The sequence below is a fragment of the Balaenoptera borealis genome, assembly GCF_965194805.1.
Source record: "Balaenoptera borealis genome assembly, chromosome: 1".
Lineage (NCBI taxonomy): Eukaryota > Metazoa > Chordata > Mammalia > Artiodactyla > Balaenopteridae > Balaenoptera > Balaenoptera borealis.
In genome coordinates this window covers 186808892-186820950 of record NC_138860.1, presented here as the reverse complement: position 1 = coordinate 186820950, position 12059 = coordinate 186808892, and the positions used below count along the sequence as shown (strand labels likewise).

The 12059-nt window shown below is 45.2% G+C and overlaps 1 protein-coding gene and 1 long non-coding RNA gene across 7 annotated transcripts in view; one reads left to right on the top strand and one right to left on the bottom strand.

Annotated features, from left to right (window-relative positions):
* Nucleotides 1-9508, bottom strand: part of CLSTN1 (calsyntenin 1) — an 80992-nt gene extending 71484 nt beyond the window's left edge. For all 3 annotated transcript variants that reach the window (XM_082352961.1, XM_082352963.1, XM_082352962.1), the window contains exon 1: nucleotides 9185-9508. In XM_082352961.1, coding sequence (XP_082209087.1) covers nucleotides 9185-9275 — 91 coding nt within the window. In that variant the 5' untranslated portion in view covers nucleotides 9276-9508. The remainder of the gene's footprint in view (nucleotides 1-9184) is intronic.
* A 125-nt stretch (nucleotides 9509-9633) lies between these two features.
* LOC309610429 lies at nucleotides 9634-11850 on the top strand. Of its 4 annotated transcripts, none has more exons than XR_014233932.1 (3): nucleotides 9634-10014; nucleotides 10448-10604; nucleotides 10866-11850. It is a non-coding gene; the product is annotated as an uncharacterized lncRNA (long non-coding RNA). The 4 variants fall into 4 exon arrangements; XR_014233934.1 differs by having other exon boundaries at nucleotides 9634-10031; XR_014233931.1 differs by lacking the exon at nucleotides 10448-10604.
* The last annotated feature ends 209 nt before the right edge of the window (nucleotides 11851-12059 follow it).

Here is a 12059-nt window from a genome sequence, read left to right as displayed (position 1 = left end):
ACCTGTACTTGGGTTTCCAAAAGATAAGCAGGTACAGTCAGGACTGCTCTATTCGAAGGCAAAGCTTCTGCTCCAAATCCCCATCGGCTCTCCTATACCCCTGAGATGAGTTTCTAGATAAAACAGAAACTTCAGGAAACACTTTTAGCCTTCTCCCTTCAGGCTTAAACAACCGAAGCCTGGCCTGAGTGGCCCATGTTTGCTGTCTCATCGCCCCTGGTTCACTCTGTCCATCAGCACTGAAAACCACATAAGCATACACCATTTTAATAGAAAAGAAAAAAATGCAGTGAAGACATACTTGCCTTATGCATTACCTTTTAAAAGTAGTGATAAATATATCAAACCTTTCAATACTCAGAAAGGACTAATTCTAGAAAAAAATAGGGTCAATAAACTTTATTAACTGAATAAGTAAATATATATTAATTACTGGCACTTATGACCTTTCTAAAACATTTCATCAAACAAGTATTAATGTTGCAGTTATTATTAACTGAAGTCACCATTGGGGGAGAGGCTATGTTATTAAATTACCCCACTGGTACATCTTCCTCCAATTAGAAAAGGTTTTAAAACGTCAGATTTCATATCAAAAAGCATTTAATTCATTTTCCATTCTAGGCTTTGAATGTTTCTAAGATACAAGTTGCTTCCCTTAATTAAGCAAGAGAAGGCTTCGTACACTTGGGCATGGACCTTTTAAAACCCCTGCCAAATGAAAGTGTTGTATTCAGGAATCATGTGCAGATATTAATGGATATTTACAAACAACTCAGAAGCAAGATCAGAAACGTTGCCAACTTGGGGCTTTATAATTCAGGCTGAGGGATTATCAAGCGACCCTACCATTAACACAGCACTAGCACATGAGGTGCTCAAAGGCTGAGAATGGTTGCTGCCTACCTTTCAGTCCTCCCACCACCGTTCTTCATGACTGTGGCCCAAAGTGAGAGCGGCCTGGGGAGAAAATTAAATTCAAGCCAGTGCATTTTGCTACTTACTAGCTACTCTGATAAACACGTGAAACGCATGGCAAAAAAAAAAAAAAAGATTAGGGATTACCCAAGAATTTTAATTATTTCCGTTATCCTTGTTACTAATTCCATGAGTAATAGGAAACTGGCATGAATTAGTCAAGGCTTTTTAAAGGTAAATATAATCTGCTTGACAGAAAGGCTTTAATCCCCCAAATCAAAATCTACCCCGTTCCTCAATTAGCCTCTACCTCCCATGTGCTCGCACTGACCATTGTGAACTGAGTATGCGCTGTCCTTCGCCAGGTGCTGGGGGACAGAGCACAGGGTGCAGTCTCCACCCCGAGGCCACCAGTGATTAAGTCTTCCGGTGGCAGGAGGGGGTGCATCAGCGGGGAGGTGCCGCTGAGGAGGGCTGGGCCTCAGCTGCTTCATCTGAGAGGTGCCCAGAGGACCAAGGGCTCTGGCTAAAATCTCACGGTCAGGCCCACATTCTATTAATACTCCGGCCACGTTAAGTCTATCAATACTCAGGACCAGCTTCCTGGGCGTGCCGGGCCCCATGCTTGGTTTAATGCTCTGCTGCCATCTTGAAATCCCTAATAATTTTTGAACAAAGGAGCCCCACACTTTGACTATGCAGCTGGTCCTATCAGTATTCATCATTAACTACGTCTGAGACACACAAAATTAAATGTGACTGGATTCTGCATTTCAGATGGAATAACTTTTGCTCTTTAAAAGCCACTTATTAGACAACCTCATACAAATCATTCTCAAGTTTTACACTATGTACAATTTGAGTTTATGACCTTCAATTTTTTTTTTCTTGGTGGTCCTTAAAATGAAAGTACTGTATTAATACTTTTAAGATTTAGGAAGAGCTCAGAATAAATATGTCTTCACTATACTTTAAGCAGGTATTAAAGATGACATTCATTTTTCCTGTTTTAAAATCCACTTGCAATCTAAAGACATTTCTAAGTGTTTTATACTATGAATTGAAGATTGGGTAAATAACAAACAGTTTAATTAAAGAATAAATCAAAGGACCAGACAAACTAATTTACTTTAACAAAGTACTTTTTAGCCAATTAGTATTAACAAAAATGTAATGAATGAAGAAATGTCATTTTCTAAACTAGTCATAGTTTAAGAATTCTAGTGTTTCTTACAATTCCTTTCATAAAGTTAAGCCCTAGATATTTACTCTGCTGTGACTAGGGTGTCCCCCAATCACTGGGTCTGCAGCATTGTACTAGCTCATTCCTCAGACCACAGGCAGAAATCAGGGCCTGGGGGATGGATGCTTGGCCACAGATGCTCTCAGCCTTTCTTCAAGTGAGAGGTGACAAAAACAAAGAGCTGCATGGCTGGGTGCCTGCAAAGGTTTGAGGGATTGATAAGATTTAGTCCTAAGGAAAGCTGACTGAAGTCCCAAACAATGTTTTGAAGAAAACGGCTTCTTTGTGAGCTAGCAAGTGCGCAGGCTGAATGATCAATTGTCAGGGACGTGTGAAGAAATGTCTCTTTTACAGGGAAGGCTACTTAAGTGCAGAGGACAGACCTTTCAAAGCTCCTTTCAACTCAAAGTCTAAGGTCCTGGGTAGAAATGATATGGGAGATGGGGGTGAAGGAAGGAGTTGGTCGGATGAAATGCCAATTTATCCCGAGTAGGAAAAAAAATCAGCAACTTAAAACTGTCATAAGAAAACACCTAGGGGCTTCCCTGGTGGCGCGGTGGTTAAGAATCCGCCTGCCAGTGCAGGGAACAGGGGTTCGAGCCCTGGTCCGGGAAGATCCCACATGCCGCGGAGCAACTAAGCCCGTGTGACACAACTACTGAGCCTGCGCTCTAGAGCCCACAAGCCACAACTACTGAAGCCCGCGCGCCTAGAGCCTGTGCTCTGCAACAAGAGAAGCCACCTCAATGAGAAGCCCGCGCACCGCAACGAGGAGTAGCCCCTGCTCTCCGCAACTAGAGAAAGCCCGCGTGCAGCAACGAAGACCCATCCAAAAAAATAAAATAAATAAATTAAAAAAAAAAAAACAAAAAACACTTAGACAACTGTGAAATATGTATCTACTTAAAAAGATGCCCCTGGGAGTGATTATGGAGGTCAAGAGTGAATGTAGAATGGTGCAGCTACTCTGGAAAACAGTTTGGTACCTCCTCAAAACGTTAAACATAAAGTTATAAGACTCAGCAATTCCACTCCAGTTATACACCCAAGAGAACTGAAAATGTATGTCCACACAAATATATGTCCAAGAGAACTGCACATGCATGTTCACAGCAGCATTATTCATAGTAGCCACGAAGTGGAAAACAACCCAAATGTCCGTCAACTGATGAATGGATAGATAAATAAAACGTGGTTTATCCACATAGTATGGAATATTGTCTTAGTCTCTCTGGGCTCTATAACAAAATACCATAGACTGGGTGGCTTATAAACAACAGAAATTTATTTCTCACAGTCCTAGAGGCTGGGAAACCCAAGATCAAGGTGCCAGCAGATGCAGTGTCTGGTGAGTGCCCATTTCCTGGTTCATAGCCATCTTCCCATTGTATCCGCCGGTGGCAGAAGAGGCAAGGGAGCTCTCTGGGGTCTCTTGCACAGGGGCACTGATCCCATTCGTGAGGGCTCCACCCTCATGATCTAATCACTTCCCCAAAGCCCCCACCTCAAAATACCATCACATTGGGGATTAGGTTTCAACATATGAATTTTGGAGGGAAACAAACATTCAGTCTATAGCAAATATTATTCAGCCATAAGATGGAATAAAGCACTGATACCCACTACAATATGGATAGATCCTGAAAACATCATGCTAATTGAAAGAAGCTAGTCACAAAGGCCACATATTATAATGATTCCACTGACATGAAATGTCCAGAACAGGCAAATCCATGGAGATAGAAAGTAGATTAATGGTTGCCAGGGGGGAATGGGAAAAAGGCAAATTTGGAGTGATTGCTAAGGGATATGGGGTTTCTTTTGGGGGTGATGAAAATGTGCTGCAATTAGATACTGGGGATGGTTGCACAACTTTGTGAATATACTAAAATCACTGAACTGCATACTTTAAAAGGGTGAATTTTATGGTATGTGAATTATATTTCAATAAACCTGTTTTTCAAATTAAAAAAGAGTGGATGCAGGAAAGGAAAGTCTTCTTTTGCCCTAAAACAATAAGTTCCAGAAAGTACAGATCAAGGTAGACTTGAAGAGTAGCAGACTTGATAAAACAGTTCTTGTCACGAGAGAATGAGACCGGTTCAAAACATATTCGTGGGCTTCCCTGGTGGCGCGGTGATTAAGAAACCACCTGCCAATGCAGGGGACACAGGTTCGAGCCCTGGTCCGGGAAGACCCCACATGCTGCGGAGCAACTAAGCCTGTGCGCCACAACTACTGAGCCTGCGCTCTAGAGCCCGCAAGCCACAACTACTGAAGCCCGCGTGCCTAGAGCCCGTGCTCTGCAACAAGAGAAGCCACCGCAATGAGAAGCCTGCGCACCGCACGGAAGAGTAACCCACCTCCCTGCAACTAGAGAAAGCCCGCGCGCAGCAACGAAGACCCAACGCAGCCAAAAATTATAAAAAATAAAATAAAATTAAGACGTAACTGCTGCAAAGAAAAATTCCAGGAAAAAAAAAATTCATGTCCGACCAAAGGTAAAAAAGAAACACACGCCTCTTCCTCTACCATGCCACCGCATACTTCTCACTGGGGTTCTGGAATAGAAGGAGGTTAACTTTCAGATATATCTTATTGGTTTTTAAGAAGTTCTAAATTCCATGACTTTGAAGTAATTGAATCTTTGCCTAGAACTTTAAAAATAAAAAAGCCTTAGCAACAGATCTTGTGGAAGTTTTTAATCTAATATCATCCTACAGCTAAATGAGAAAATGAACAAAAATCTCTCTAAAACATAGGGAAGAAAGGACCTATCAAATAGGGGACAACTGGATGCTGTGCCCCAACTCCTAGGTGGTGGTGACTCTATGGAAAAACGGGCACCTTGCATCAGGCTGACATGCGGGCAGGGCAGGACTGTCATAGTCTGAAGGTTCCTAACTCTGGCCTTTGCATAGCCTCTACTGGTGTCAAAATGTCACTTCTGAGGGTTCGAGGTTTTTTAAACAGCGCAAGAACATGACACTGCATAAATCATTTCCACCAACTTTGAATCTACATTCTGGAGATAGAATAGCTCTACTAAAATCTAATATCACAAATCAATATCTTAAATTTCAATTATAAAAGATAAATTTCTTAAGTACCCCTGCTCATACCAAATCATGACCGAAGTATATTTTTCAGAACGTAATGATCTAAAACCTCAATTAATCAGAAGGGGTGAGAAATAAGACTCGATGATTTTCAGAATAACCAAATCTCCTATTTTGTTTCAACTCTTATAAGTGAAAACTCTATCCAAAAAATTACATTTTTCTATCTTAGAAAGCAGTAACGAAAATAATTCAATCCTTTTCTTTCATGTCTTAAATATTTAATATCCTTCAGGTTCCTCATTTTAAACGTTAAGAATTGGTTTAGTAAGCTTAATCAAGTCCTAAAACTGGTATCATGGAATTATAGCATTTTCTAATTCCAATACAAAAATAATGTTATCATATTTCATAAAAAATTCATTTATTGGTCATATTCCTCATACCTAAAACTTAATTAACTGCTTTTTTTGGCTCAAAAATCAAATAGTACTGACCCAGATAATGTATTATATGAATGCCTAAAACTTCCTTTTTAAAAAGAATTTCTAGGAAACTGTTTGGTCTTATGCTTTCTTTCCTGAAAGTAGTACACAGCCAAAAGCTGGATTCCAGTTAACTGAGCGCTCCAGTTAATCGAGTCACAGCTCTTAAATCGGAATACATTCAGGATTATTAATATTTTATTATTTCTTTAGCAGTTATAGGTCTCGTGAAATAAATTTACTTTCAGCAATAGAAATGTTAAATTAAGTGTAATATTTAGGTCTACAATAAAATTATTTTTCCTCAAAGTTGCTTGTGAAAAACAAGGTAAAAAATTAAGCTTTCCCAAAAAGCTGAGAATTACAGCTTTTTTGAAAAATGAACTCCAAGTGGTAGCCACAGAGCTACAGCCATCAAAGGCTGATACAGACTTTTATGATCTAATACTCCAATGCTGCAACCAACATAATGAATCCTTGAAAAATTATCTACTAATGAAGTCTTATATCCGTGTTGTAGAATTCAAGTTCCTTTATACTCTGTCTGTGATGCTTTTCCCAGTACGTAACACTTATCTGTCAGGTAAAAATCAGGATGTAAAAACACTATGCTGCCTAAACTGGAACACAGTTATACATTCATTCACAAAACACTGAGTGCCTACTGTGTGCGGATACATATGTGAACAACACAGACCAAAATACCCTTCCACTTTGGGGCATATGTTCCAGTGAGGGGAGACAGGCAATCAACAGAATAAGTAAATAACAGAGCGTGTTAGAATGGGGTAAGTGCTATGGAGAAAAGAAAAAGTGAAGCAGGGGAGGGAGGATTCAGGGGTTCAGAGAGATGAAATTTCAACCAGGATGGTGAGCAGAGGCTCCACTGAGAGGTTTGTGTGCAAACAGAAAAGTAACAATGAATGTTATTTATTTGGTTTTGAAATGCATTACAAGATTGCATTTATTGGGCTTCCCTGGTGGCACAGTGGTTGAGAATCCGCCTGCCAAGGCAGGGGACACGGGTTCGAGCCCTGGTCCGGGAAGATCCCACATGCTGCGGAGCAACTAAGCCCGTGAGCCACAACTGCTGAGCCCGCGTGCCACATCTACTGAAGCCTACGCGCCTAGAGCCCGTGCTTCTCAACAAGAGAGGCCACTGCAATGAGAAGCCCGCGTGCAGCAACGAAGACCCAACACAGCCCAAAATAAATAAATAAATAAATAAAATTTTAAAAAGATTGCATTTATTTTTATTTAATATTCATATAAGCTTTCTATTTTCTCTATTTCAGTTTTCTACTTCCTGATCACTGACGGACTGGAGAGAAGGAAGGCAGTATAGGGCATGCCAAGGAAATTTCTCCTAATATTTTAGTTTACTTGATTTTTTTTGAGAACTACAGCTACAATTAAAGTGAAATTTAGGGTTCTCCATAAAACAACGAATTAATAGTCAAAATGGAATTTATATTACAAAACCTCACATTCTCTCCTTGTTTATACGTTATCTTTCCCCCATTATTTTTAGAGGTAGCTACAGTATGAATGAACAGCAGTTACTAATGTCACACTGTCTTGCAGGATTAAAAATTCAGGTATTAGTTGAAACGATCATCTTTTACAATTAGCCCACAGAAAGTGTCTCCACAAACTGCCTATTTAAATACAAAATTTATTTGTAACATCTCAAAATGAAATCGTTTTATTAGCATTTCATGGAACATTCATGAGACGTTTTCTAACCTGCAAGCTGGAAAAAAAACAACAAATGCAATAGAATAACTGATGTTTAAAATGTGTTTTTATTTGGAAGACTAAGATTCTTAAGCATTATAAATGCACCAAGAAAAGCTTAGAGAAAGTTAGCAAATTACAAAGGACTCAAGCCCTCAACACGTCTTTCACATAAGATTTCTGTTAGTCTGCCATAATGAAGACATTTGATAGCTGAAATCTTCAGTAATGCTAATGGGCTAATTAATTAGCCCATTTGCTAATTCAATAATGAACACCAAATGAAGGTGAATGGACAAACTTAAGAAAATGTGGATTTTAACAAGAAATATTATCACTGACTAAACTAAATATACTTGAACTGTTCCCAAAATACCCAATCCAAGCACATATTTTTAAGCTGTGTGGGTTTTCCCCAAGAGAAGCAAACTTTGACATTTTTTCTTGGATATATTAGACTTACAAACCTCCATCCCACATCTGGAAAGAACATTCCAAACTTACCTTGATGTAAAATCAAACTGAGAGCAATTAGATACTTAGTGACTGAGACCTGAATTTGACAGAGTCGAAAGAATGTTAGAAATGAAATAAATGAAAGAAGTATTCAAAGTTTATCATCCTGGATGTGAAGAAAGGAACATATACAACAAAAGACGCACTTGCCTCTCCTGCCCTTTCATTTGTGAACACCATACTTCTCTTGATATGTCATGCCCAGAAAGAGAAAATGGTAATTCTTTAAAAAGCTTTGCTAAATTGAAATATGACCATTTCATTTGGCCTTCCATCAACCCTTCCTCTCTCAAATTTTTTGATTTAAAAAATCAGAAGGATAGATCCAAGTACTCTATAGACTACACCTAGATTACTTTGCTCCAAGGCCGAGGAAAATGTTTATGATTCCAAGATCCACTCGGAAGCATATATCTGCAATGCGTAAGCTTTTCGTTGGCAAGATCAGTCAATATCAGAGAGCGTATAACGCTGAAAAGGTTAAGTGGTTGAAGGTTAAAACAACAACAAAACAATCGATTCACTAAGAAATATGTTTTTGCCAAGTAACCATAAAATAATTTCGGCCCTAAGGAATCAAAGAGGGGTTTCTCGTTTCTGCACGACCTAAATTACTGTCAGAAAAACTGCACCAAGGCGTCGGGGGTGGAGAAGAGGAAGATTTCTGACACCGGGTGAGACGACGGTCGTAAACCTCATCACAATTTCACCTCTGGGTGAAAGGTGGGAGGGGAGCCAGAAGTTTCAGCCTCGGCTCGTTCGAAAACAGACGTTTAAAAGACCCTGGAAGGAGGCGGAAAAGGGCGAAGACGCCGCGTCCGTGGTAGAGCAGCAGCAGATAATCGGGATCTGGGAAAAGGACGCGGAGGAGTGGGCGCTTATGTAAGCGCACACCAAAAATTGTGCGTGCACCCCCGGCCTGATGCACATCTCGGCACACAACACACGTACCCGGTATCTCACCCCAGGGATGCCGCCCCAGCCTGCGGGCGCTGCCGAGGAAGACTGACCGACGCTTCGGCCCTTCTGCACGTCCCCCCACATCCGCGCAGCCACCAACCCGGCGAGGGTGCGATGGGGGCGGCCAGCTTCCCCCCGGCGCCTGCAGCGCGCGCCCACAGCCTCTTGCGCCCCGACCCAGAGCCGCGCGCCGGGCCCCGAACCCCGCGTCCCGACCCGGCTCCCGGCGCTCAGCCCCCGCGTCCCTACCCGGCCCCGACGCTTACCTCGCGCGGCCCAGACCCCGCCGCCGCACAGCAGCCCGGCCAGCAGCAGCCAGGCGGCCGGGGCCAGCGCGGGAGCAGGGCGGCGCAGCATCGCTCCGGCTCCCGGCGCCGCGGCCCGCCCGAGGCGGGAGCGGCAGGGACGCGCGCGGGGCGCCGAGCGGGGCTCTCGCGGCCCGGGGCCGGCTGCTTGGCGCCGCGGCGAGCACCGGGGTCCGAGGAGGCGCCGCCGCCGTGACGCTGGGCCGCGCGCGCCCTCCCCTCGGCGCAGGCAGCGCTTCGCTGGAGGCAGCAGCAGCAACTAAGATGGCGGCGGCGCTCTCTCTCGGGTCCGGCGAGGGTACCCGGCCGGGGGCGGGGTGGCGGCGGGAGGGGCGGGGAGGGGAGCGACGGCGAGGCGCGCGCGCGGCGCCCCGGGGAGCGCGCGGGGCGTGTGGTGGGGGCGGGGCGCGCGAGCCTCCGAACCCGCCGGCGGGGCCTGGAGCGCGCGCCCGCGGGGCCGCGTCGGGGGTTGCGCTCCAGAGAGGCTGGGAGAGGCCCCGGGGGCTGCACCCCCCCTGTCGGCTGCCGCAGCCGAGGGCATCAACTCCTCATCCCCACGCGCGCTCACAGGCCCCGGAGCCGAGCGAGAGCTACCCTGGGGCCCGTGCCTCCCCTTTCTCCCCTTCCCAACCCCACCCCAAGGAGTGCAGACCCCGCTGGAGGGTGCAGCCCAGGGCCACTGAGCGCCAACACCCTGCGCCACTTCGAGCAAGTCACGTCGCCTCCCAGAACCTCGGTGCCCTCTTCTGCCAAGTGGCGGTGATGAGAGGGAGCTTGCGGGGTCGTGAAAGGTATTCAAGGAGACGAGGTTAGCGAAACGCGCTTTGTAAACAATCAAGGGCTGCGCAGCACGTGCTGCAGTGGTTCCAGCGCTGGGAGGGAGCTTGCTTGTCCCAAGTCCGTCCTGAATTTGTAACTCAAGATTCCTCCATTTGCTGAAGAAATCCGTTTGTGGCTTTTTAAAGGCGGGTTGTGCAGGTGACCCTTTCTAGATCTTAGTGTGATGCTAACGGTCCCTTAGAAATGCAGAAATCCAAATGGATGAAGAAGGGTCCCTTCAGGGCTCTTGGGTCCTCCTCTTTTCTTCCTGTCCTGGGGTCCCTACCTCCCCCCGACCCCTGGGGGCGCCTCACACTAGAGGAAAGGACCAGAACAGTCATGGATGGTCTCCTGAGTGCCAGGCACTGTGCCCTATGAGCCGACTTTATTGGCTTCATTTTGCAGAGAAGGAAACTAAGGCGAAATGACTTCCCTAGTTGAAACAAATACTGCAAAAAGATCAGCCCTCAAGGATAGGGCTGGCATTAAGGAGACACCCACAGCAAAGGTTAAACAACGATAAAATGTTAATTATTCAAGACTGCTGGAAGAGCTATTAAAGGTGATTCACCGCACGGTCGTCTTGGCCCTGTTTGCTGAGCGGGTCTGGCCGGCTGGTGGGCTTTGTGGAGACCAACTTGGGCTGGGGTGAAGGAGGGTGGGCAGGCAGCCTGGGAGGCTGGGAGGAGAATGAGTCACTCAGTTTGTGGAGAGCAGAGGACTTATTTAGGAGAGTAGTGGGTGAGGAGCTCAAAAAGGTAGATCAAAGCCATTGTGAGGTGCCTTAAATGTCAGGATGAGGGATTTGGACCTAATCCTACAGGCCACAGGAAGACCTTGGACAGCAGTGAACAGAGGTGTGATGTGACCTTGGAGGGAGTTTCAAAGCAGCCTGCGATGGAATATGCTCTTCCCTGTCCTTTGTCCCTCAAAGTCATCCTCCACCAAAGCCTGAAGACTCCACATCTCATCCCCCTGCCCATCCCGCCCCTGAGTCCAAGAGGACTAGACTCCCTTGGGTAGACCCCTCCCCCCGGCACCTGCCTAGCCCCTGCCATCTCCAAGCCATGCCCCCACTCCTTCTCGCCAGCACTGCAGGGTCATCCTCTCTGGGTGTTGCTATTGCTTCCGGGCCTTCCTGGTTCCCAGTGGCTCCCTGCTGCCACCTCATCAGGCCCAGACAGCTCTGCTGGGCTTCCCACCCCTCATGCCTGGGCCCCACCCAGCTGACCTCAGGGCCCACTGTCTCACCACTCTCTGAGTTCAAGTTCATTCCTTCCCAGGGGCAGCATCACATGGCACACCATCCCCAACCTTTGCCCTGAGCCTCAGGTCCTACCAGTGTACTTTCTGGGCTGCCTCCTCCAGGAAGTCCTCTGGACTATCAGGCCCTTGCTCCCCAAACCCACATGCTCTTAACCCAACAATCCAGGCTTCATAATCTGCTACTTTGTGCTGATTGACTACTCCACGTGTGTCCTCTTCTTCTCCACACTATTCTAGTGGGAAGGACCCAGATGGTACAGTCAGACAGCACTGGATGGGAATTCTGGCTTCTGCTACTACGAATGACCTTGGACAAGTTACAGAACCTTCTGAATCTCTTTCCTCACCTGTGAAATGGGATAATGATACCTATTTCCTAGAGTTGTGAGAATTAAATGAGATGATGCAATTAAAGTGCCTCCTAGAGACTAATATACAATAGGTCTAAACCTATGGTAGTTTATTCTTTTCCTTCGAGCTCCTAGTGTACTGCTGAACATACAGTAGGTCCTCAATAAACACTCGGTGATGAACTAAATGAATTGCTGTGTTAGTTTTTTATTATTATTATGCAGATCACATCTCAGAGAGTAAAAAGCATAGCCTGTAGGTTTCCAGGGACCTTGGAGATTTACAAAACATAAAATCAGAAAGGCATAATCTCAGAACTATGTTTTGAGTCACTAGGCTGATGCCAAGAGGGAAAATGTATTCAGTTCTATAAGCAACACAAACTAAAGCTCTTTGGTGT